At 57.3% G+C, this 24960-nt stretch overlaps 4 protein-coding genes across 4 annotated transcripts; 2 read left to right on the top strand and 2 right to left on the bottom strand.

The window, feature by feature from the left end:
• Nucleotides 1-136: 136 nt before the first annotated feature.
• On the top strand, nucleotides 137-3655 carry TGME49_204270 (hypothetical protein). The gene has a single exon (XM_002367658.2). It carries the CDS (start codon nucleotides 1159-1161, stop codon nucleotides 2791-2793), a length of 1635 nt encoding a protein of 544 aa, XP_002367699.1. The 5' UTR covers nucleotides 137-1158; the 3' UTR covers nucleotides 2794-3655.
• Nucleotides 3656-5084: 1429 nt separating this feature from the next.
• On the bottom strand, nucleotides 5085-12957 carry TGME49_204280 (cell-cycle-associated protein kinase DYRK, putative). The gene is made up of 4 exons (XM_002367659.2): nucleotides 9716-12957; nucleotides 8032-9437; nucleotides 7655-7726; nucleotides 5085-7251 (listed from the first exon to the last, which is right to left on the bottom strand). Exons 1-4 carry the CDS (start codon nucleotides 10545-10547, stop codon nucleotides 6019-6021), a joined length of 3543 nt encoding a protein of 1180 aa, XP_002367700.1. The 5' UTR covers nucleotides 10548-12957; the 3' UTR covers nucleotides 5085-6018.
• A 3706-nt stretch (nucleotides 12958-16663) lies between these two features.
• On the bottom strand, nucleotides 16664-19814 carry TGME49_204290 (hypothetical protein; the record flags this gene model as incomplete). The annotated part of the gene is made up of 2 exons (XM_018779293.1): nucleotides 16664-18658; nucleotides 19353-19814. 2 exons carry the CDS (start codon nucleotides 19812-19814, stop codon nucleotides 16664-16666), a joined length of 2457 nt encoding a protein of 818 aa, XP_018637315.1.
• A 1729-nt stretch (nucleotides 19815-21543) lies between these two features.
• TGME49_204300 (hypothetical protein) lies at nucleotides 21544-24925 on the top strand (the record flags this gene model as incomplete). The annotated part of the gene is made up of 3 exons (XM_002367661.1): nucleotides 21544-21738; nucleotides 22432-22763; nucleotides 23218-24925. The coding sequence occupies 3 exons, from the start codon at nucleotides 21544-21546 to the stop codon at nucleotides 24923-24925; spliced, it is 2235 nt and encodes a 744-aa protein (XP_002367702.1).
• Between the last annotated feature and the right edge of the window lie 35 nt (nucleotides 24926-24960).

Here is a 24960-nt window from a genome sequence, read left to right as displayed (position 1 = left end):
AGTTCTCAGCTTTGCGCTACTTCGCGCTCTCACAGGCGCCAGGACGGAGCCTCAGGGTCGCTTTTTTTACACTGGAACGCATTTCAGGCTCTCCACAGGTGATGAATTTCTGGAGGTGTCTCCACCCTTCGACCGAAATCTCCCCATTGTGCGACAAGGTCGCAGACAAAAGTACAGAGTTTTGCCATCTGTCACCCTCGTTTTTGTCTGTATATGGGCGAAGTCGACTCCTGGGCCAGGGGGTGCGGCACTTGGCTTCAGGTGAACAAACTCGTACCTCATCGGTTAAGCCCCGTCGCACCAGCGCGCCCCCTCTCGAGTTAAAGTGAACAAAGACCGAACACTGGGAAGTGCAGACACGCACACATTTTTTCCGGTGGACCGCCCACGAAGTTCTCCTCCGAGAGAAGTCCCGCGTTTTCTTTTTTGCGCCTGCCTTTGCCAGTTCTTCCGAGTGTTTCGCCTCAGACCCCTCCGCAGCAGCATGTGCCATTCATTTCGCGGCGGACCCTTATTCTTGTCCTGAAAACGCGGTCGGAAGGTGGGGGGGGCAGTCGAGCGGTGGCGGCCTGAAGACGCGCAAGAATTCGAGAAGGTACGAGACTGCCGTCGTGCTGTTTTGGGGAAGTCGCCGTCGTTTTTTCCGTTCTCCTCCCCTGTCGGTCGTTTGATTTCTGGGGCAAACGGCGCCCGTCGCTTCGTCCCTTGTCGACTTGTGTTGTTCGTCTTGCGTCTTTCGCTCTGCTTTTCTGCCTCTCGCGGTCTACGGCCCAGAGACGCCCCCGCGCCCGCTGTTCGCGCTCGCGGCGTGCAAACCCACGCGGGCAGACAATGGTCAGAGGCTCGTCAAGTGACTCCGCGTTTCGGCGAACACGAGAAAGACCATGTTTTCTTCGGGAATACCTGTTTTTGACGCGCTGAACAGGGAGGGGACGAAGTGTACAGACAGCCGCGGATCGAGTGCTGCGCAGCTGCGCGACAAAGACGCGTAGCCGCGGACAAAAAAGAGGAAGAACCGGTGACCCCGGGGAAACGGCGTCTTGGTCTCCTTTTCGTCTCGGTCCTATCGGTGTTTCTGTTTCTCTCCTTCCCTTTCACAGAGTAGCCTCGGCGATTCCTGTTCCTCGACGCCGTCCTGCCCCGTCGAACGCCTTCCACATGTCCCCTTTCACCGGGGCGACGAAGACACGGGTCGCGTCGTCTTCTGTCAAGACTCTCCTTCTTCGCCTGCTTCCGCTTCTTCTCCTTGCAGGTTCCCCAGCATGGGCCAAGCTCTGCCGCGCCTCGAAGAGTGTAGCCGCCCAGGCTGAGTTCCGGGTGACCGGCGGAAGGGCACACCCCCCGAGCGGCTCGGCGCATGCAGCGAAGAGAAGAGGCCTTGAAAATGAGGCAAGCACTCCAGTCGCAGCGAGTCGACGGACTCGCCTCGCGCTGTCCTCTCAGGACTCGCGAGGCGCAGCGGCGGGGAGTGTGGAGACAGCTGGGGACTCAGTTGGAGACCCTGATGAAACTCTCTCGATCCTCAGCTCTCCCGCTACCTCTGACGAGGCACTCGAAAACGTTTCGGTGCCCCCCCAGCCTTCTTCTCGTCGGCGGTCAGAGCATCAGGAAGTCCCCGCAAGGCCTTCCCCGTCTGCGCTCCCGTTACTCGGACATGAAGGCACCGCATCCTCCGCGGATTCCAGAGACACTGGAGCTGGGGAATCTCCTTCGGCTGCTGAGGCCTCTGTGTCGGTTGATGGGGAGAACGCGGGTGAGGACTTGTCTCGAGTCCAGACTCCTTCTTTTGGGAACTATGCTGCTACTGTTGTGGGTCCAGAAGACTCAGAACAGAGCTTGTTGGCCTCGCCAAGGAACAGAGTTCCTTCGTCTCTTCCTGAAACCTCAATGAAATCACAGTGGTCGCAGCCGTCGGAAGCAACGCTGACGTCGACCTCGCTCACCTCACCGTGCCTGTTGTCCGCGGAGCTTCCCCCTATGACGCAGTCCGTCGCTTCCTCGTATCTTCCTCGTGGAATGGACGAGAGGCAACGCCCCATCTTGTCGACTGTCGCGTCCCTCGTCTCCTCGCCTCTGACGAAGACCTCTGACCAGGCGTCGAAAAACGCGTTCTTCGCTTCGCGGCTCCTTGCCTCGGGCATCTCCCTCTCCTCGCTTCCGGATGCTCTGAAAGGGGATGCGAACGCGGGCAAGGCCCAAAGAGAACTCCCTCGCCTCATGGGGCAGCAGGCGGCTCCATCTTCTCTCAGAGTGAACCTCGAGAAGGCGAACAACACGAAGGCTTTCTCTGTGGCTTCCGAGGCCGAGGCCTCAGGCGCCTCGCCGACAGGATTGGGTTTGTGGCTGGCGATTCTCCCTCAGGTGAAGGTGCAGAGTCGCTTTCTGCGGGGCAGATTTGCGGCCCACGGGGAGGAGGAGCGGCAGTCGCAATTTCGGCTGTCTCCAAGGAGCAGCCGGCGCCCTCGGTCGGTTCTGCCTTTGCTCTCGCGACACAAAGGGAAGATGTTCTTCGGCGCAGTGCTCGTTACGCTCGCGCTCTGGCTGCTGTGGTCGACCGGTAAGAAGAAGGCAGAGAACTGCGAGCAGGAGCGACGCGTTTCGGTTGCGAGTGAAGGCCGAGGCGAGGGGAGGACAGAGAGCATGTCCGACCCACAACTTTTTAAAAGGTTCTTTGGAAACCCCAAGCAAATGCGCTTCCGCGCTCAGGAACAAGGCTCCTTCGGCGAGCATCAGGACCGCGAGACCGTCGACGACATCATGCGGTGGCGAGAGTACCTGCGCCCCGCGCGCTGAGCTGGAGACCGCAGGGGCTCCGTGCCTGCGTCCCCTCGTTTTTGCATGCAGAAGCTTTCTTGCTCACCTGTGCATGCGTTTGTTCTTTGAAGAACGCTTGGAACTTGCGAAGAAGAGGAAGACAGTGGGCGGCCTGAGAGAAGCAGAGAGTCGCAGCGGGACGAAGAGACTGGCGCGAGCCTCTCCCTTCGGACCATGTCCGTCTGGTAGATCTCCGGCACCCCCCCGCCCACCCTTCCGCCACAAAGCACCCGTCTGAACTCTTCAAGAAAGGTACATTGTTTTATTTTCCAGCAGCGGTGCAAGGTCGAAGACGCGTCACCGAGCGTCTGTGCCCGCAGAAAGTGACGAACCAGGCGCCGAAAGCTCGGTGGCCTGCACTGTTAAACACTGCAACTGACATTCGCGCTCCGTGGAAGCGGAGGAAAGAAGGAAAGAAGCTTGTTTGGGTCCTCTCAAGTGCCGCAGGTGCCCCATTTCCCTGACGGCTTGCGCGCATGCAGCGTCGAGGGGCTATGAAACGTTTGGGATTTCAAGGTCTCACCAATTGTAGGCTTGTCTGGAAGCAGAGAGCTGTGAGGCAGGGGTGTATTAGGAAGTGAATGCAAACAAATAGACTTCACTGTTGGGCGACGGCTTCTCGAGTGCGGAACTGAAAGGTGTGTTTTCTCGGCTACGTCAAGCTGCATGTACAGATTTAGGTCGCCCGTCGAGGCGCGCACCGTTTATAGGTATGAACCGGGTGAACGCGACCCGTCGACGTTTGACTTTGTAGAACTCTTCATTGTCAGTGTCCGTCTGGGCGCTGAGTGTGACTGACAGCACACCAGGAACTGTGGATCAATTCATGCAAACACCGAAGCCAAAAGACAAGTGAACTTGCGCATGCTGTGGTGTCTGTCACGTTGAACCCGCTTCGACCTCTTGCGGAGCGGGGTCTCACACTGTTCGCCTCTGGTGCCGCAGAGTCTGAGGAAACCAAAGAAACTCGAAAGCGGACGCGCAAGCTTCTCCAGCCGAGGGAGTGCCGCCCCGCGTGTCTCTTCCTCACTTGTTGGCAGGATGCAGAGAGCCGGCACTAAGAGCTAAAAGAACGTAGCAAGACCCGAACGATAGAGTTCACCGTCAAGTGTCATACGCACGCTCGTTGCGATCGTATATCTCGTACATTTCTGAAAGATGCTCAAGGACACAGCGGGCTACATTCCCAGCATCTGCACACGTATACAGCAATCGTAAAAAGCTGGGTTGGCTGTTCCTCATAACTGGAGATATAGGTGGTATCTTGTTTTTGAGACCGTGGGTCAGACGTAGCGCGCTGCGCCGCCCAAAATGTTTGCAAGTCCACAAAATGCCCGCTACACCCCTTAGCTATTCAGTGAAGGCGTCCTTTGTTTGCACGCAAGTGTAACACGTTGAGAGCTGCAAATGTTGCGTGAGCAGTCTTTCTTGCAAGCCCGGTGCCTTCCTTAGCTTGGGGTTCCAACTGGGTTCTCGTCATAGGAAGAACAACCCCGGGAACCTCACTCGCGTGCTCCGTCCCGGATACAAGTACCCGAGCATCAACTCTGAAGAGAGGTGGCTTTACCTCCATCCCAACTGTTAAAATTTAGGTTTTGCCTCCCCGGACGAAGTGATCCAAGACTGCTGGGTCAGTGGCGTGGGTGAAAACTGCCGTGTGCCAGAACGCGTCTCTCTGGGAGCTCATCGAAATTTAGACAGCCTGTTTTCCAGAGCGAAGAGGACTGATGGAAGGTTTGGAGGCCGAAAGCATAAATTTCCTTTGCAGACAGCCGTTTCACAACGCGCTGTCGCTGCCGCTCCCGAACCGCTGTCTCAATGTGACGGGACAAAACAAAAAACGCGCTTTCGTCAAACGGTCTGTCTTCTCCAGTCTCCGCCGTCTGCACAAGGAGAGAGCTGCATGCCAAAACGAGAGACAAATGGTATTCCATCACGTTAGTTAGAGCCGAGGCTCAGAGCAAGGGAGTCGACAAAAAAGGCTGCATTCTAAGTTAAGGAAACCACGAGTTGGGCTGCGACACGCGTTAAGATGTGGAGGCGGTGACGTCCACCAAAGCGGTGCCAACTGTGAGCGACTTCTGGGACCGCAGAGTCAGTTTCTGGGTTTCCCGCCCCCAGGAAACCACATATAGCGCGTTCGCGCCCCAGTGCCCCCACGTGTGTGTGAGTTCCTGTGTTTCTCCTGGTGTCTGTGTTTATCTGATTTCTACGGTACGAACCGTTTTGTAGGGGTTCCGTAGCTTAAAGGTGTGCACAATTGTTTCAGAGGCGACTTGAGACAAATTTTCCCGTTAGAGTTTCCAAAAGGACTGGACGCTTGCGGCTGATTCGTCCACCCCTTTGTGGAATGTGACCAACGCTGTAGAGCCGAGTGAGAGTGCGATTTCTGGCCCCGTTGCGACAGTCGTTTCGAAGCAAACATGAAAAAAACAAACGCGGGTACAAACCCCGCGGCTTTTCCACCCGCACTTCCGCGCGAGGTTTGTGCTTCGTTCCGTGGCAGATAAAAAGCTCCAGCGTAGGTGAGGCCGTCGGCTGAACTCTTTGTTTCTGCGCCTGTCAGGCACGTGCTCTTTGCAGGTTTTCCCGAAAAAACAGAGAAGACAAAAAAGATCAACCACCGTCTGTACTCGGGCGCCTGGGTGCCGGCAAAGAAAGGAAACAACGCGGAAACAGGTCCGACAAGCAAAACGACACCAACGACATACAACTCGACGCTCGACACGCGTGAGCGGCATCTCCAGTGCCTCTTGAGGGCCCCGGGGAGGTGGCGCGGAGCCAAACACCGAGTCGATCGCTTCTCGCTCTTCATGCGCGGGCCGGCACCTTTCAAATCGAGTTTTATGTCTAAAACATGCATTTCACGAGTTGATCGTGCAAAGGTAAACATGTATAGGGTGTGTGCGTAGAGCCACACCACCTAGTAAGTTCTTTGTTACATGCAGTAAGTTCTTCTACAAGGAGGTGGACACCGACGACCCCCCTCTCGCGCATGCATGCGAAAAAACTTCCAAAATGCACACACCTGTCCGCGACGGAACTCAAACCTTGGTCCTGCTTTTCCAGGGGTCCCCTCAGGCGCGTTTTGAGACCTTCGTATATAGAGAGAGACTCCCCCACCATTTCTCCTTCCACCTGAACCTGGGAACGGTCTCGGTTCTACCCCACCCGTCCCCGTCTTCCTCGGCTCTCTTTCTGCATCTAGAGGCCATCTGGATATCGGTGTTGGTCGAGGAAAGGGTGAGTGAGCAGTCGATTTGCATCCCACCGTTGAGCGGGGTCGATGATGAGCATTTTTTCCAGAAAATCGATAAAGACTTCGTCTGTGGCACGCATCCGCTGGCGGAGACTCGTGCGTTTCGGCAGCAGGAAGCGGAGCATGCGTCCCTGCGACTCTCGCTTCCCTTCGCGCTCGCCCTCGTCCCTGCGGCCCTCCTTCTCCTCTTCGTGACTGCGCGTACCCTTCCCCTTCGAATCTCCCTTCCACTCGCTGTTCTCCGAAGGCAACACCACGTACAGGAATCCGTCGCTGTCGAACAGCTCCTCCTTCTTCGGACTCTTCTCCACCATGTACCACGGGATCTGGCCAATGATGCCAACGATCCGCGCCAGCAGCGAGTGTACAGAGTCGTTCATGAACAATACGACGCTCGTCCACAGCTCAAAGAGCACGCAGCCGAGAGACCAGATGTCGATCTTTGTGTCATACGGCAACTCCAGGAGGACCTCTGGCGCGCGGTAACTCCGAGACTGCACGTAGGTGATCAAGGGATCTGACGTCAAGCAGCTGTTCCCAAAGTCGATGAGCTTCACCGACACAGGCGCATGCAGCGACGCGGCGCAGGGCGCGTCCTTCTGCGGCGACAGCGAAGTCCCGAACTGGGTGCAAGGCAGCTGGAGGGAGAAGGGTGACACATCGCTCCCTGACGAGGCAGAAACTCCGTTTCTCTTTCTCGCGGAAGCGTCGCGATCTGCCGCGTCCGCAGCCACTCGCCCGTCTGCAGAGTTCCTGCGCCCACAGTTCGCGAAAACCTCGGCGACGATCGCGCTCGGCTGCTGCTGAGAGAGGCACTTGTAGAACCGCGTGTCTGTGATGGCTTGAGGCCGCAAGAGAATGTTCTCCGGCTTCAAGTCGCAGTGGACGACGTTCAGAGAGTGGACAAAGCGCAGGGCGACGAGCAGCTCGCGCGCGATCCGCTGGATCTTCCCCACCGTCCAGAACGACGGCAAGTGATTCTTCCGAAAAAAGGAAGAGAACTCATAGAGATTTTGCGATAGCAACTCGGTGACCAACACCAAGTGCTCGCGGTGGTAAAAGAAATCACACAAACGCAGAAAATGCAGCGCGTCTGGGTCTCCGTTCGCACTCAAAAAACGCAAAGTCTTCACCTCGTCCAACGACTGATCCATGTACTCCTTCTCATTGCGAATCACCTAACAGAGAAAAGGGCAGAAATGAAAGATTTGAAGAGAAGAGCTAAGAGGAAAGAAGCCCTCAGAGCCACAAAAGAAGAGAGAGGAAAAAAAGAAAGGAAGAAATGGAAGACACAAACAGAGGTAAACGGAAAAAAAATGAAGGGAAGAGGCAGAATAAGAGGTAGGAAGACAGAGACAGGGAAGAAAAACACAGCGCGGACCGAAACTGCACGCAAGAGAGATACAGGCCATGCCCCTGGCCAGGGAACTAGACTAAAAAGGGAGGCCGCATCGCATGAAAAGCACAACAACTCGTGTGGATTTTTCCTGATTCTATGCGTAGCCATCACTTAGATTACCACGGATCCAGTCCACTGGAACCGAACGACTCGGATCTGCATTGTCTGCTCACACCGCTTACCTTCAGGCACACCTGTTTGTTCGTCACGGTATCGATACAGCGTAGACAACGCGAGAAAGCAGCCCGGCCCACCTGCACAAAAGAACCGAAACAGACGATCCTCAACCGTAAAGATGGGCTCTGCAGTCGCCTGTGGCTGCTCTCTTCTCCTCTCAACCTCCTGCACCCATCTCCTTTCGGCAAGTCTCTCTCTCTCGACTCCCTCCTACTCGACTACAGCCGCGTTCCCCGCAGTCCCCTCTTCTGCTTTCTGTCTGTCTGTCTCGCGTCTTTGGTCGGTGGCTCGCACAAACTGACCTCTCACCGCTAACCACCGGGCAGCCTGAAAAGCCTGGAGCCAGACGGACTTCCCAACCTCTCCCTCCGCTGCAGCTTACTTCTTTTTCGACCTCGTATCGGCCCGCGAGAAGCGTTCCGGGCGGCAGAACGAGTTCCCTGTGGTCTTCGAATCCGGTGCGTCCTCGCTCGAAGACGACTTTGAGGTGGAAGCAGTCATAGATGACTGCAGGCGCGGTTGTTCCTCGTCCCTGTTGTGGCTGTCTCGGAAGCGAACTGTGTTCCTGTCCGCGTTTCGCTTCTCCGTGAGTGGGCCTCGCCTCACTCGCGTCCTCGCCCCGCCCAGTGCCCGCAGGCCGAGTCCGCGCCGCCGCGGCCTTGCCCCCGGGTCCGCTCTCGGCCCCACTGTCGTCTGTCTCCTCCAGTCGCTCTTCTGTTTCTTCGCTTCCTCTCGCTGTCCCTCGCGGCTCTCGAAGAGAGCTCCGCTGCGAGCTCGGCTGGATCCGCACGGGGTAGAAGGCGTCGTCGCTCTTAGGGTACAGCGGCCGGAGGACAGGACCGAGTCGGCCACCCTGCGGCTGCGCCTCTGAGTCCTTAGAGCCCTCGAAGGAGAGGATGCATGCAGAACGCATGGCTTGTTGGCGAGCTCGAAAGGCTCCCGGGTCTCCGTTGCAGTACCGCTCTCGCCATGCCTCACAGAGCTTCATTTCCCGCTCGTAAGCCGCGAGCTGGTCCTCTTCCGCAGCCGACAAAGTGCTGAAGTCCCCAGGCGCGCCTACAGAGACTTCCACTCTCCCAGAAGCCCCCGGGTCGTCGCCCTGCACAGGCGAGAACGGCTCCGCAGGCGCAGACTCGCCTCCAGGCTTCGCGGAGGATGACGCCCCGTCGTTCTTCGAGTCCAGACGCGCGGCTCCCGGCACAGGAGGAAGCGGCGCTTTGGAGCCGGAAAAACGCGAAGAAACCTGCACAGTGCAGTCCGCCAACTCGTCCTCCAGAGACACTGCCCGCGACTCCCGGCTGCTCTCCTTGTTCTCCATCTCCGCCGTCGCGTCCCGGTCCCCCTCGTCGTCAAGAGAAAACTCAAACATGTGCGCCTCGTCCGGAGGTCCGCCTGCGCGGGACTCGTCTCCTCCGTGAAAGCCAAAGGACGGAGACGACCGGCCTCCCCCCGTTCCGCCGGTTCCTGGCCCGCCGGCAAACGCCGCCGTCTCGCGCCGCGCCCCGGAGCCCCAGGCGCCGAACCGCGGCGAGTCCTGCCCCCGGGGACCCAACTCCGACTCTGCCTTCGGACCGCGCTCCTCGCTCTTGTCGCCGCGGTCTTCGGTGACAGAGCGCGAGCCTCGGACAGTGGCGGCGCTCCGACGCGAGTAGATTCGCTCCAGGTGAGCAGACAGCCGCGGTCGGCGACTGCAAGCAGACAAGCCGCCCACCAAGTCCACTGGGTTCTGCCGGAATGTGTGACAGTCGTGGATGTAATGCGCCTCGGCCAAATCCAAAATGCGATAGCCTAAAAAGGACACAACACAACACAGGGAGATGTCAGAAAGAACAGATCCGTCCTCTGTCGTTCGACACGGGAGTCAACGATTTACACAGACATGCACATATTTCTATATCTATATATATATATATATATTAATGTATTTTTTATTGATGTCGTCACTTCGTCAGTGGTGTGCCGCAGATGTACTACTCCTCCTACTCCTACTGTGAATGTGAATCCTGAGGCATCCCCCTGATCAGACGCGCATGGCAGTTCACCGCACTTTGGAGAGAGGAGCGAACCTGGGTCGTAGTCGTCTCGATATTCGTCGTCGGCGTCGAAAAAGGGAATGAAGAGCCCCCCGACATGCGCCTTCCATCGCTCGCACTGGTCGCGTTTCAGAGCTTCGTCGCCGTCGGGCTCGCCTCCATTCAACGTCGCGCCTGCGCCGCCGCGTTGCGCGCTCCGCGACTCCGAATGGAGACTCAGAGCCTGCTGATCACCCGCAAGAATCGACCGAAGAAACGCGGCATCGACTGAGGGAGAGGTAACTGGTTGCGAGTGCCGCGGCCTCTTGGGGCAGTATCGCGCAGAGGGCGAGGAGACGAGGAGCGAACCTGGCAGCGGGAGAAGCAGCGGCGGCGCGGCCGGCGCCTCCAGGGACGCCGAGCCGAGACCGAAGACGCCTCCCTGTTCTCCCTCGCTCCGGCCCAGGGGGAAGCATGCCGCCTCGCGTTTGGGCGCAGAGACGGCTCCGGTGCCCGCCTGCTGCCGGCGCAGAAGGTCCTGGACCAAGGCGTGAGACTCGACCACGGAGAGGGGCAAGTTGGAGCTCAAGAGGTCGTTCAGCGCGACTCTCGCGTCCGAAAAAGAGACACCCGAGCCGCCTTCCGTCTCCCGGCGTTCCTCGCGGTCAGCGAAGAAGGCCCCGTCAGCGCCTACTCTGTCTGCGGCGCCGTGAAGACAGGCGAGTTGAGACACAAGTTGCTGAAGAGACTCGAGGAAAGCAGCGTTCTTGAGGAGACGAGCCTCGCGCCCGGCCTCGCCTTCGGGGCCAGTCCACGCATGCAGCACCCGGCGGAGAGCCGCGAGTGCCTCCTCCTCGCGGCCGTCACTCGCAGGCAAACTCGCCATTTCTAAGAAGAGCCGTCGCCCTGTGGGACACTGCGGGGCTGGACCGAAAGGAGTCACAGAGAGACAAGAGGACAGAGCGTGCAGACCAGAGACAGAAGTCAGAAAGGCGTTCCGGGGACTCCCGCGAAACTCCTTGGTCTTCGCGTTTCACAACTCGCGAGAGAGGTCGAAGGAGAAAGCGAATGGTCGAGACATCTTTTACTCGAGACAACGGGGAAGCGAGGAAAAGAGCGAGGAAGAAAGCGAGGAAAAGAGCGAGGAAGAAGGCGAGGAAAAGAGCGAGGAAAAAGAGCGAGGAAGAAAGCGACGAAAGAAGAGAGAGAACGAGACACACGGTTCGCGCGCGGCAGGCAGAAGCGTGGAGAGAGGGAAAACCGTTCGAGAGATGCTCTACAGAGAGAAGAGAGAGCACTCTTCAACACAGATGTTCTCCAGGACGAGGAGAAAGTCTATCTGGAAAGCAGAGATGAATATCGCTGTCGCTTCACCCTTCCTCTTCCCCGTGGGTGACGCTGACACACACTCCCGCGCGAGGCGACGGAACGCCAGGCAACTCCAGCGTCGGTCGAGACAGCAGTCGAGACCCAGAGGCGATCTCTCCATAAGCGAAGACGCTGTCGAGGCCATACGACCTTCTGTCTACGGAAACAGTTCAGAGAGTCCGAGGCAACGCATGCGCGCAGAGGGGTGTCTTGCGAAGGTCTCGTGCTCCCGACAGCCTCTGTCAAGCGCTTTCTCTCTCTGGAGCAGTCAACAGGAAGGCGAAAAAACAGGAAAGCAAAAGAAAAAGACAGTGTCAAGACTGGTCGAGAAGAGACAGAGCAGAGGGCATACACCCAGAGTTGACACTGGGGAGAAAGGCTCTGAAAGAGGAAGCAGGCATGTTGGCTGCCGAGAGAGCAGGGCGTTCGTCTCCGAGTGTCGAGGGGGTTTGAAGCGCCCGAGAGAGAAGATCTCTGCTGAAAACTCAGGAGGAAAATCTACATGAAAGATAAGACACCGACAGCAGCCTGCTGGAGAGCAAGACAGAAAGGCAATTCTTGGGGGGTAGAGGCAGGAGACCTTCCCCGAGAGAAAAGGACGACTTCGAGAAGGATTTCCCCTCTGACGATGTCCGTTTCAGAGAGGCAGAAGCGCCTATTGATCTGTGCACTGTCTTTGTTGCCCCAGAGACTGATGGAGACACCCTAAAACATTCGACAGCGACACAGGTCGACAGCGAAAACAGAAACGCAACAGGGGCGTTACTTCGACAGAGACCCCAAATGCAGGGACACCGGGGGAAGAAGAGCCTGAGCCTCTAGTAGGAGATGAGCACAGAGGCACATGCATGAATTCACAGAGACTCTAAATGAACAGAGAAAAGCCTAGTGCGCTGCATCGAGCTCCATGGTGTCTTCAATGCAGGTTTTTCTTCGTCGTTCGCAGGAACTGCGCTGTGAACAGAAGCTGTGGAGGGCGGCTCTCGACCCCGACCCGTTTGAACTTCCAGCTTTTCAAATAGGAAGGGGAGACGAGGCGTCGAGAAGAAGAACCGAAAAGGGGAGGAGAAAAAGGCTTTCCGCAGAAAGGTCACTTTCCAGGACTCGGTTGTCGGGTCCGCAACAGTTTTTCCGCTGAGGAACCCCCCGTTTTCCGGACAGTTTTTGAGTGACCGCGGGAAAAAGGAGTCCGGGACTTGCAGCTCCTTGCCGTCTTTTTCTCGCGTGACTTCGCAGAAAAGACAAAACACAGAGGAGAGGGGCTGCACCGCCACACAAGCCTTTCACGTTGGTCGTCGTCGACTGGTGGCAGAGGGAAAAAAGAGAAGGGAAAACAACTTGCTCGCCGTTTGCAGACCGGCGCTGGGCGAGAAAACGAGGATATCAAGAGACAGCGGCAACAAGGGTACAAAACCGAGTTCGGTTTGCGTCCTTTTTGAAAGCCCAGAAGGAAAATCCGCGCGGCGGAGTTTCTTCGAAAGGCTGCCGCCGAGAAAAGTCTTTTTTCCGGAAAAGAAGTTGCGCGACACAGACAGGAAAGCGCAGGGGCGCGCGCGCGGGCGGCGAGGCGCCAAGAAGGCGCCCAAGTTCCGGCTTTCTGGCCGTCGCCGCGAGCTCACACCTTGAGGCATGCAAGGAAAGGGAAGGAGAAGAAAGCCCACAAGAAAAGAAGCTTTTAAACCGTAGGCGAGACAGCAAAAGATCGAAAAAATAGGGAAAGACGGGACGCGGCGATGGGCGGGTGCCGAGACACCGCAGGGGCGAACGACGATTCTGCCCACTTTGCTGAGTAGGAAGCTTCGCAGAAAGGCGCCTTCTTTGCCAAAATTGGAGACATTTGACGCGAGAAAAACAGCCACACATGCAGAGATCGAGAAGGAACGAATCCAAAAGAGGTGCGCAACCCTACAGAGCGAACAGCGGCGAGTCCCTCGCGGAAAACGCGCCCTCGAAGAAGCCATGAACACCGCAGTGAGACGCTTGCGGTAGTTGCGCTGGGCAGAAAACAAAGGACCCGACGAAAACAAACTATTTTTCACCTCCTGCAGAAGATCTCGTAGACACATGCGAACCAGGAAGAGCACAGAACTACGGATTCTCTTGAGTCCAAGAAGAGCAGGTCTTCCAGTAAACAATCCGTCACATCGGGATGCCGAATTTGAGGTGGCTTTCAAATTCCCTCCCGCCGTCACGGACGACATTCCCCAGTGCCTGGTTGTTGTTCGCGAGAGCCGTCTCGCACATTTCATTGTGAATCTCTCTGACGTGTCTCTTGCCTTCTGCACGCACTCGCCCTTCCTTGTGTTTCTGAATATCCGTCTGCGTATTCGAAACAACTGATTCTGCAAGTCCTGGGTCACAGAAACGCAATTTCAGATGGGGAGGAGGAGAGGCACTACGCCTAGAAAAAGCAAGAACGACTGATACGGAATGACTTCAGTGTGGAGAGATGTGGAAGACTGGTGTGTCAGCTGTTTCGCGTACAAGGCAAAAAAGCGCTCGTGCAGTGCCTAAACAGCTGTTCGACGAAGGAGAATCCGATTCGTTTCTATTCCGTACACTCGAGCACGAGAAAAGAAACTTCCTAAGTGGCTCTCGTGACATCTGCACAGATTGTAAGCAAATGCGGGTTCTTCACATATAAGCTGGACGTCACTGGAGTCAATGCGCCACTGGCCACCACAGTCCTGAAAAGCATCTACGTCAATGTACAGATATTCATACTTATCTCTTTTGCGGCTGGTGCCTATTTGACGCCTTAGTTTAAGTTGAGAAGTCCCGTATTTACAACTCGTCTTGCTACAGCTGGTAGCACACCCAATACCTCGCGCTGTTTGATGCTGTTCACGCCTGCCATGTAGAAAAACTACACTCGACTTTTTCAAAGGTTACCGCCACAGCTGAAGGACTGTATGTCACGGTCTTACGGGGTATTGCTCCCCAGCCTCTTGTTCCCAGTCGATTTTGTGGAAGACCTCAAGTTCGCGCGTTGCACTGGCATTTAGCCACTTCTGTACGGTCAGTTCCTTGCGTTAAAAAGTGTCTGGGGAAAGAGGCCCCTCTGTTTAGGGCTCAAGGAAACATGGAATTCGTGAGACGGGTCCAGTAACTGAATCTTCCTTTTGCAGCGTGTGGTGCCGATGAGGAGTTACGTATTCCAGGCTCCTCGCACCCTCGAGAGCGTCACCACAGAGACTCTCTTACAACTCTATCGCAAACCTCGAGGTGACACTCATTGATTCTGGGACTCGCGGGTATAGCAAAGCGAAAAGGGGCTTAGGGTTTAGGCGCGCGTTCGGTCGCAGATTCTCCAGCCAACGTGGAAACAGGAGGGCGGAAGTCTATTGTTTCTCCTTTCTTTGTGAAGCAAGCACACTGTGTGAGCAAGAGGAAAAAACGTCCGCTTCCTACGCCCGAAAAAAAACTCGGTTCCTCCCCAAGACAAGGTCTGAATGCAAGTTCTGTCATCAACGCGAATGAAGCGCTGTTGGGCAAACTTCTGTTTTTCCTCGTCGCGTACTTCCGGCGACTTGCGAGTGAAGAGTCAGCCCGCTCACCCCTGCGTCTGCCGTCTTTGCATTTATTGGGCTTTGTACAGGCCATGGGCGAGAATATCACTCGGGAGCTGCTCATGCCCCGCTTTGAGAATCGAAAGATAGCACGTCTCTGGCGTCGCGTTAAACTGTTTTTCGTGGACTTGTTCAGCTGTTAATGCAGGCGTTAAGGTAATAACAGGGAAGTGCTGAATCGCGGACCACTGGTGCACGGGCCAGATCTGCTGGTAACGCAACCATTTAGAAACTTGGTCTCGTTGGGACTTGTGTGCCAAGGAAGACGCTACTGTCCCGGCTGAAAATCTTGTTTTCCGGTGGACCTCAAAGTACCAAAAACAACGGGAAAAAAACTCGATCGAACGGAAGGACAAGTTTGCAAACAGAGGGCTTTGAGTAGCAGACTCGGTGTCGAGTTCGGCACAGAAGTCGAAAGACGAAACGCTTTCCCGTGAGAGCGTGAAACTCGGGGTCAGCTTCTCGGGAACTCGAACCGGACGTAGAGCTTTGTAATACTACCAGGTGACGTTTGTTTGCCGACCTTCCTTCTCCAGTGAATTCAAGTATCAAAAGGCAAACGCAACACGGCAGAGTCTGTATCGGTCAAAAAAATCTATGTCGGAGAGTTTAAGCATCTTTCCCTCTCCTCGGTGCCTCAAAGGATTTTCACGAAAAACGAAAACTGAGGAAAAACATACCAAGAATCCTCTCTCAGAGACGAAATCTTCCAGGAAGATGACGCTGGTCGTACTGTTATCAGCCTGGCAGTTTGACATTCTACTCTGAACGTATAGACAACCCCATCTTTACGGACTTTGACATTAAGGGGACGAGTAGGCTGAATCGGAGTCTCGTTATTTTGAGGCAGAGACCACTCAATTCTTTGTATTTGCTGTCCACCAAAGAATTCCTCTAGGGTGGTGTGTTTGTGCTCGTTCCCGCTCACCGGCTTCTTGAGCGGCTCTTCAAGAACAAAAGGAAAATGACCGTTACAAACTTTCTAAGAGAAGGAAGAGAGACATCCGTGCTTCCATTTGGAACATCGAACAGGCTTTTCTTAGCCGCGGGAAAAAGGAAATTTCTTGCAGCTTCCCACTGCGATGCGTCGTAACTGCCTTGTGGCCAGGTGGCCGCTTGTCGTCTTGCGCGGAAAGTTCCTGTGCACGTTTTCGCGACCATTCCGAGGGGTTGCGAGTCTATTTTGAGCACATGCACGGTGCTTTGTCACTGGGGGTTCGACGCAGATTCAGCCTGCAACTTTGGAGTCTCAGCGGCAGTGGCCACTGTACTCCAACTCACTCGAGGCATCACTTGAGCGCGGGGATAGCCTTCGGAAGCATCTTGCGCATTTGCCGACGTTCACCACGTCAGAACCGGCGGAACGCACAAGACGCCCCATAACTCCCCGCTGGATCCGCAGGAGTTGAGAACAAAGGAAGCCGTCGAGGAACAGGAAACAGAGTCCGTCCGCATCTGCTGGCACTTTCAAAGTTGAAGTTGCCCGTCTCAGATGCGGTAAAACTCCCCCTGCATGTCTCGGAGTCGAGTATAACTTCCTTGCAGAATATGATCCGGCACTCCAAGTTTATTTCCGAACTTTTCTGCCTCCTTCCTATCCTAACACACCAGAACGTCTTGTGGTTCTCCAGCTGACTCAACCAGACGCGTACTCGTCCGCTGAGGCACACTGACACACCGCCGTTTCCAGCAGCTGTTCGGCGGCATTCGGCCTCACGTCGAAACTCAAACTCTGTTGAATGAGTGCAAACGGCTCCGGGAGCCCGATTCCAGGTTCGCTTGAACCCTGCGACCTTCTTTATTTCCAACAGGCACCTTTAACTCTTTCCACTCGACCCAGCGCCCACCCTGTTTGCCTCGCCGAGCCTTCGAGTCCCAGCCTGGTTTCCGACCGTTCACTTGCCCCCACGATGCCTTCCCGCGCTCGTGAGCCCCCCTCCCGGCAGTGGCCTCTCGAGCCGTCGATTCTTCGTCCGTGTGTTGGGCGCTTTCGCGCTCTTTCGCGCTCTTTCGCGTGGTGTCTGAACAGCCTGAACACTCTGCATGCGGCAGGCGTCGTCCCGGGCTACGCTCTGCGGTAGAACCAAGCTCCCGCGATGGCGTCATGCCGGTCGTCGTCGAAGGGGAAGTCTTGGGCGTCTGCATGCTGCATCATGCGCACTGCCTGGTGTAGGTACACGAATCTGGCGGCTGCGGCGTTTTCGTGTTTCCGTTTGTGTCTCAGCAGTCGCGTCCACGAGGACGCGTCGTCGGGCGTATCGTAGAAGTTGCTGCCTTTGAGGGCGACGTACCGCCGCGGCAGGAAGCGCCGGGGTGTTTGCCGTCCGTTGACGACCTCCAGCACCCTGAGCACGAAGCTGTAGACGTTCCGCGGAGACAGCGTGCCGCAGGCAGTTCGGTCGAGGATCAGAGGGGCGAACCGCGGCGATGTCATGACGTCGACTTTGTTGAGCGTCGTCTGCCTCATGTCCACGAAGAAGAACCGACTCTGGGCCGCCAGATTGTGCTGCAGCAGCTCGGCCGCTTCAGAGGTCAGAAGCAACTCCTCGCTGAGGCCCAGCTGACTCAGCGTCGGGAAGTCGAACTTGGTGTTGAGGAAGCCGTAGAAGAGCACCGTGTCGAAGTAGGAGAGGAGCGAACCTTCGCGCGCCGCGAAGCTGTAGTTCTGCTTCTCCTCCTGGGCGAGCGAACAGAGGACGCGGTCTGGGTCGACATGCAGCAACTCTTGGCGGTATGTCGTGTTTCCGAGCAGTCGGAGGAGTCCCTGCGGCACAAAACTGAACACCCACTTTGTCCACCCGAGTTTCTCGATTCCGACATTCTTCCCCACTCGGCTGCCGACTCCACCGTGTGGAACTCCGATGAAACTGGCCGTCCGCAGGTGCACTCGCACCTCGCGGGCAGGCGGCCCTTCAAAGCTCGCGGCGTCTGGCGTCCCCGCCGTCGACGCGCTTGCCTCCGCGCCGGGATCCGCCGCTAACGGCTGCGACTCTTGACTGCTTCCACGTCGCGCCTCGGACTCGCCTTTTGAGGCGTCGGGCTCCGGTCGGCTTCCGAGCGTTCGGGACTTCGTGGACGGAAACGCTGCGTGGAGCGGCGGATCTCTGCGCGAAGAGTTGGGAAGCTCCGCGGCTTCGTCTTCGGAGCTCTCTGACTCCCGCTCCCTTGTAGCGCCCCAGCGATCGAAGAACGCATGCAGTCTGAGCACCTCCTCCAGCCACTCTTCCTTGTTCGTCCACAGGAGGAGGCCAAGGGAGAGCATCGCCCGCAGAGACAAACCCCCTGTCCCCCACCCGAGAAAGAAGAGTTCCCAGTCGCGACACTTCGCCTGCAAGTCCAGGAGTCCTGCGGCCCTCAGCAGGCCCCCCGCGTCGTCGTCCTCGTCTGCGACTTCCTCGTCCCCAGGCTGCACCTCCGTCTTCTGCGGCAGGTCCCCAACGGACTCCGTGCTCGCCGGGCCGCGCAGCTCCGGTCTTCGTCTCTCTTCGCCGTCGTCCGGAGTCGCTTCGACCAGCCACTGCAGAACGGCGCGCGTCTGACTCGCCAGCCAGCCTGCGTGCTGTCGAACACCCTGCGCCGTGGACATCTTCGCGCTCGCGCGCTCGCTCCGCGCCTTGACGCGGCGCCCAACAGACAGCATCCGGGGGTGGAAGTGAGGAAAGAAGAGCACAACCGCATCGTGTTCTCCTCGGCGCTTCAACTCGCGCAGCTGCCAGTACCACAGCGTACTTGCAGACTCGTAGGCGCCGCCGTTCGGCCCAGGCACCCGCGTTGGGTCTCCGGAGTTCGTGTACGTCGGATATAACGGATGTACATAGAGGAAAAACGCACAGCGCCCCGTTGCGCCTTGAGCGGAGGAAGCGGGGGCAGAGGCAGAGGCAGAGGAAGAAGAGGGAGGTGTGACAGCATCGTAGACGTAGGGGAGTCCAGAGGGATAGATGAGATGTTTGCCTTTCGTGATGCGCGAGTACTGACCAAAAAATGGGTTTGAGATTCGTGGAACATAGTCACGAGTCATCGGAGGCGACGGTCCGTCCAGGTCCTCTACTCTCACCTCGTCCTGCAAGACAGGAGATCACACCTGCGTGCAGTTCAGTTCTTCGCTACTCAGCTGCGCGCGCGATAGTAAAGTGGACCGGGAGAGAACGGAGAAGAGGAGAAGAAGGGGGAGAGAATGGAAGGGAGGGCACAAACGAAGGGAAGCAGGTGGACACAGAGAGAGAGAGAAGACAAACAAACACAGACGAGAGGGAGGTGGGGACAGAGGTCGATACGCGAAGAAAAGAGAAGCCAAGAAGGCAGAAAGAGAAGTCCGTTTTCTCCACTATCGCTCTTGTTTTTTCTTTCTTGAATCTATGCCCGTATCTTCTCTCTCTCAACTTTGCTCTCTCTTCCCATCATGTCACGGATTTCCTTCTTCCGCGTTTTTCCAAGTCTCCAAGATGATCGCTGCATTCCAGTCCCTCACTTTGCTCCATCTCTCACAAAGAAAGACGCCTCTGACTCTCTCTTTTCTCTCTCGTCTCCTCTCCTCTCCAAAGGCCCTTTCCCTCTACTCACTTTTCTCCCCTTCCTTGCTTTCGTCAGTGGGCGAGCCTCCAATGGTCTCGCATGCAGCGTCTGCGCATCTTGCCTCTTTGGCTTTTCTGGGCTGTCACTTTTACCGCGTAAAACGTCTCATCGTGTCTGCTACTTCCTCGACGCGTTGGCGCCGCAAAGCAGAGTGCCAGTCTCTGCGTCTTCTGCACCCTCACCTCTGCGTTTGCTCTCTTCTGTTCTGCGTCTGCGGCACCGACGTCTTCTGCGAGCTCCGCCTCTGTGTCTTCTGCTTCTTCTTCTCTTTGTTGTCGTGCGGTACTCGGCCTCTCCTTCTCGTCCGCGGCCGCGCCTGCTTGCTCCCGGTGCTTGTCTCGTCGTGGGTGCTTCCCCCTGCCTGCTGCAGACTCGGACTCGGCCACCGAGTGCCCCAGCTTGGTCGGAGAACTGGCCTTCTTTTCACGAGCTTTCAGCGACAGACGCTCCGCATATGCGAGGCTGTCGGTGTACCCCTCTGAGCCGCGAGCGGAGAACTCGGCCTCGGACCCAGAGGCGCGCGAGACAGACGAGAGACACAGGAAGCAGGAGAAGCCCAGAAGCAGAAGCGCGGAAAGCCGCAAAGGAAGTCGCGGCCGAGGAGGCGAACGGCGCGCGCCTGAGGCTGAGTCGTTTTCCGACATCTGCGGCGATCTGGAAAACTGAGAAGAAACTGGCAGAGACGCTGGAACACACACGGAAGAGCGACGAACAGAGGAAGGCAAGACAGCGGCTGGAAACGAAGAGCAAGCGGTAGGGAGGGGCTTGGTCAGCGGAGAAGGAGAGAGGCGCGGCCGCCTCGACGGCGCGAAATCAGAGGGAAGAGCAAAAGGCGAGAGAGGTGACTGCGAGTGAAGAGAAGAAGAGAGGATAGAAGGAAGAAGGGAGGAAGAAGAGCTTTTGAGGGGTCGGCATCGCTTCATTAGGCCAACCTCACCTCGTTTACGCAAGGAACGATCAAGAAAAAAGAGCGACAGGTGTCTTCGACGTTGACTTTACAGGCTATTCTCGCTGCCCCCCCGCATCAAATGGCTTTCCGCACAGGCGGCGAGAGAGAAGCGCGTTGTTGGCTTTCTCCCGCGTTCTCTTGGCTGCAGTTGACTCATTTCCCTCAACACACATCCGAGAAACCTCTCCTGGACGCCACCCTTTTCGACATGCGATTGGTCTGCCTTTTTCTCTCTTGCAAAAACAACACCGGAGCACACTGGCGCACGAGGAGAAAACTCGAGAGAAAGGACGCTGCCGGGAAAAGCCCTTCGTTTTCCGACCGCCTCCAACGCGAGAAAATGTTTTTTTTTCTCCTTGCACCATCTCAGCGGTTTTCAGAAGAGAACGTCGAAGCTCTGCGCTCGACAGAGACTGGGGGAGCCTTCAGCCGGTGTGCTCGCCGACCCGAGCAGGGAAGCCCCGCGCCCAAGGCTCCATATCGACTCTGACCGCGGTCGCAAAAAGGGAGCGCAGAGGCGGCGACACACACGAGGAGGCGGCGACAGAGGCCTTTTTGGACAGATTTTTTGAGGAGCGATCCGAGCAAGAAATGCCAAGAGAGACAAAAGGCGAGGGAGGACAGAGCACAGACGAAACGCGACCCTCACCGAGTCGAGGGTGTGGCGAGCCGGAGAGAAGACTCGAGAAGACGACGGAGAGGCTCTGCAGTCCACTACACGTTGCCTGTTTTGAGTTTCTCCTTGTGAAGGAACTGTTTCTCCGAAAAAAAAGCGAGAAAAAGGTGCCGAAGAAGGGTGATGCCCAGGCTCAAAGAAGACGACGGGGGGGGGGGCAAAAACTGCGTTTTCCTTCTCGCTGACTCGTCGCCGCTCCCGCTTGGAGGGAAAAAGCCGATGGACAAGCGACGAACTGGGTCGTACCCTTCGCTTCCTCAGAAGTGCATTTCTTTATCTCCTTCTTCCCTTCCGCCAGCTTCACTTTCTTCACCGTTTGCTCTTTCGCGAGATTTATTTTCGTCACCTTCCTTCTCTTTCCTCACGCAGTCATTGCTTCTTCTCCGCCGTCTCCTCCGCAGAACTTCCTTTCGTCTCCCTTCTCTCTCCTTTCTCGAGCGAACGCTTCGTTGTCTCCTCCCCGCTTTGTCGAAGATCCAGTTTTCGCCTTGGACGCATGCAGACCTCCGAACTCTGCGGTGGCGCCTGGCGACTTCTCTTCTCCACGCCGACGTTCTCGCCTCACGAAACCTGGCGAAGAAGCCTTCCTTCTCTGCCGTCGTCGTCTTCCTTCTGTAGGCCCTCTGCGGTCCGTTGCTGCGTCACCCCAGAACGCGCCCTCCCCAAAGGCCTTCTTCTCGGGACACTGGCCACTGTCTCACTTCTCTCCGTTCGTCTGCTCTTCGCTGTCTCTCTCATCCAAAAAACAATGAGGCGCCTCCGCGCCCGCGACGCGGAGTCGCTCGCGTGTCTGGACAGCCGCGCTGGAGAGAGCAGCCAGTGTCGGCGCGCTTCTTCGCTGGCTGTCTCGTTCTGCGTCTTTTCTCTCCTGCCTCTCTTTGTCATTCTCCTAGGTGAAGCTTCTTCTGTCTCTCCCAGCTCGTTTGTCCCAGTCGGCGAACAAGTACGTAAGATCCGAGAGAGTCTAGAGTGTCTTCGTCGAGACCGTTTGCTTCTTTTTAGAAACGTCTTTCCATCGTCCTTGAGGCTGTGGGCTTCACATCTGCTTCTCCCGGCTGCAGCGCAGTGCTGTCCTGCGTGTCTCCGGAGCTCTTTTTCGCGACCTCCGGACTCCCGCGGATATCTGCTGGCCTTCCGCCGCCCAGCTCTTTGTGGCTCGTCCTGCCCGCAGTGTTTCCTTCCTTTTCGCCTCTGCTGTTCCTTCTCTTTCCTGCCTTTACGGTGGGACTTTGCTTGGCTCTATCTCGTCTGCTGTGGCGTAGCCTGCGCCATTCGTCTGCCGTTTGCATGTAGCCAAGTCGCTCTCCACGCCTCGGCGGTAACGCTCTCTCTCTCTAGGATCACCCGGCTCTGCCTTTCCGGATACTCGGATGGATCGCGGCGCAAGTCCCTCTGGAACGCTCTAAATCTCTGCGATTGTGCATTCTCTTCCTCGGCGTCCAGAGGGTCTCTCGATGCGGCTTTGCGTCTTCTACAGCCTGTGCTGTGCAGCTTCTCCTGTGCGTTTGCACTACGCTCTTTCCCAGTGACTCTCCTGCGTTGCTTCGCAGGTTCTGTCAGGCCTCGTTCACTCCCTCGTTCCATACCTTTTCCGCATGTTGCCCTTGTATCCCCTGCCTTGTGCAACCTTTTCCAGGACGCCGTGACCGTGGAGGCGGCCGAAGCGCCCCGGGAGCGACGACGCTATGTGCCTAGGACCTCGAATCCAGACTTCGGAAGAGAAGCTCCGGCGATCGCCGGCGCGCCGTTCATCCTCGCGGACGACTGGCCGTACATCTTTGACGGAGTCGCGCCAGATGGCAGTGCCTCCACGGTCGAGAGAACGGCCGGGCAGGAGGAAGGGGAGACGATCAAAGGCGAAAACGAGCGCGAAAACAAATGCGCCTTTTTCGTCTGGGCCCACTCGCTGTCGCCGCGACCCAGAGCGATCGTCCGCGACAAGGAACCCATCGACTGGAGCGAGTTGTGGTAACCACAGAAGAGACAACGAAAAAGGAAAAGAAGAAAGAAAAAGACAAAGAACGGAGAGACAGGCGACAGAGCAAAGGAAGGAAAGAAGAGAAAACAGACACAGAAAGTAGAGAAAGGGGGGAGCTAAGCTCAACAGGGAAGAGTCAAACGCAGGGTCTGCACTGCCGTCTTGGTGACTCTAACGAAGAAGAGCAACTTGAGAGAAGAAAGGAACTGCGTTTCCTGTCTCCGCTGCCTTATCCAAGCTTAAAGCAGAAACAGCGAAAGCCAGAGGAAATGACACTCACCTGTACTGTCGTTTCGTACTGCCTCAGCGCCTGCGTGTAACGCGTCGTCTCCTGAACCAGTTGACATACGTTCGACAGAGAACCTTTTCTCCCTCGTTTCTCTCTGTTGCAGTATCGCTGTTCGACAGAGCTCCCGTTCTCTCTCTCTTTTGCATTTGCGTCAGGTACTACTACCTGCGAGAGCTCCAGCGGCGCGGCGACTTCGACACCCTGGTGCTGCTGGCGCCGGACGCACACAACCGCCAAGATGAAAGCATAAGTCGTCTGCATGCGTACGCCGCCTGGCTGGCTAGAAAGATGAGATTGATGCTGTCTTTCCTGCTCGTGGACGGCCGCGAAGAGGCCGCAGTTGAGAGGGAGTTGAACGCGCAGACGCCCGGCGAAAAGCAGCACTCTAAGCAGCTCCGAGCACGCGCGACTGGGACCCTCGACGGAGCGGAAGCCGTGCACCCGCGACTGGGCCGAAAGTCCGAGCAGGAGGCAGAGAGCCTCTGGGAGGCAGGCGGCGAGGAGGGACGGGCGGCAACTGTCGCGGCTCTCGAGGTGCCTCCGGAGCCGCAGGGCCGTCAGCCGGCGGAGCAGCGGCCGAAGCGGGAGGACGCGGCGGCGCCGGAGGCCGGTGGGGGTGCGACGCCTGCAGAGCTGCAGTGGCTGGCGCCTCTCGCGAGTCGGCGGTGGCGCAAATGTTCGTCGGTCGACTTGTTTCTGCTTGGCAAAGGCGTCGGCGGCCTGGCACTGCGGCTGCTGGCGGCGCCGAGCGAGGAACTCTGGGGTGAGGCCTCGACGGAGGCGGAGGAGAAGGAGATTCTGCTTTTCCATGACTTCCTCTGGCGGCACATGGAGACGGTCGCTGCTGGTCGCGCGGCGCAGAGGCCTCAGCGGTCGAGGAAGCCGACGGTCAGTCTGCGTTCCGTGGTGACGGTGAACACTCCGCATGCAGGAGTCGCCGGTCGGCCCTTTGCGCGAAGGAGTTCCTTCACCGAGTGGATGTTGCGCCATGCGCCCTCCATGGCGAGGCTGGCCTCGGGACGCATGCTGAGTCTCCTCTTCGGCGCGGCGTTTCTCAAGGAACTGTGGCATGGTGACGCGGACCGTCTGCTCTGCACACTCGCCCAGCAGGAGAAGCGCGCGTATTCGCAGCGACGCAGGACAGGGTCGCTGCTCGCGCTCGCGGACGCAGTGCTTTTCTACGGTGCCCTCGACGACCGAGTGAGGAAGTCGCCCGCCAGTGTCCTCGGCATCTGGGACCCGGCTCTCCTAAACTCCGTCGGCCTCGACTTCCTCGCCAGACACACGGACGACCACAACCATTACCGCTTCATCGACGTCGCACACTCTCCCAGCAATGCCCTCGGCGTCCAGCAGCCGAAGGCAGGAGACGGCACGCAGCAGCCGCGAGAAGCTGAAGAAGGACTGCAGGCTTCACCTCGCAATGGCGGTGAGGGCCGGACGAACGCGGGGGTCCACCCCCAGCGACCTGTGATTCCGCGCTACCACAAGAATCTCCTCGTGTACGACTCGAACGTCTGCAAAGTGCTGCCGAGAAACAAGTTGTTCGAGGCGACGCTCCAACTTCTGGAGTTGATCAACGAACACCAGCAACCTGTGCCATTCGTCCCTCTCAGGTTTGGGAGGCTGACGAACCACGCTGCGCTCTTCGTCGATGGAGACATCGTCAGACGGCGAGGCGCCTTCTACTTCGGGAAGCCCCGCGTCAACTTCGACGTCAACAAGTGGAGTTTGATGCATGCAGCTGTGCGGAGTCTGCAGACGCGAGCTGCGATCGAAGAGACTGAATTTGACAATGACAAGGCCATTCCGCCCGAGGCCTGGTTCCTCCCCACTCGAGACCAAACGAGGACGTGGACTTAATTTTTTAAGCAAAGTTGCGGGGGGCGACGTGCAGC

The sequence above is a fragment of the Toxoplasma gondii genome, chromosome VIIa, assembly GCF_000006565.2.
Source record: "Toxoplasma gondii ME49 chromosome VIIa, whole genome shotgun sequence".
Classification (NCBI taxonomy): Eukaryota; Apicomplexa; class Conoidasida; order Eucoccidiorida; family Sarcocystidae; genus Toxoplasma; species Toxoplasma gondii.
This window is presented reverse-complemented; position numbering and strand designations above follow the sequence as displayed.

What these genes read in the sequence shown, in the direction of transcription:
- TGME49_204270 (XM_002367658.2), top strand. Translation starts at nt 1,159, where the DNA reads ATGTCCCCTTTCACCGGGGCGACGAAGACACGGGTCGCGTCGTCTTCT.
- TGME49_204280 (XM_002367659.2), bottom strand. Translation starts at nt 10,547, where the DNA reads ATGGCGAGTTTGCCTGCGAGTGACGGCCGCGAGGAGGAGGCACTCGCG. An exon ending in TCGAGACGACTACGACCCAG is followed by an intron (nt 9,438 to 9,715) that starts GTTCGCTCCTCT and finishes TGTCCTTTTTAG; the next exon opens with GCTATCGCATTTTGGATTTG. An exon ending in ACAAACAGGTGTGCCTGAAG is followed by an intron (nt 7,252 to 7,654) that starts GTAAGCGGTGTG and finishes TTTCTCTGTTAG; the next exon opens with GTGATTCGCAATGAGAAGGA.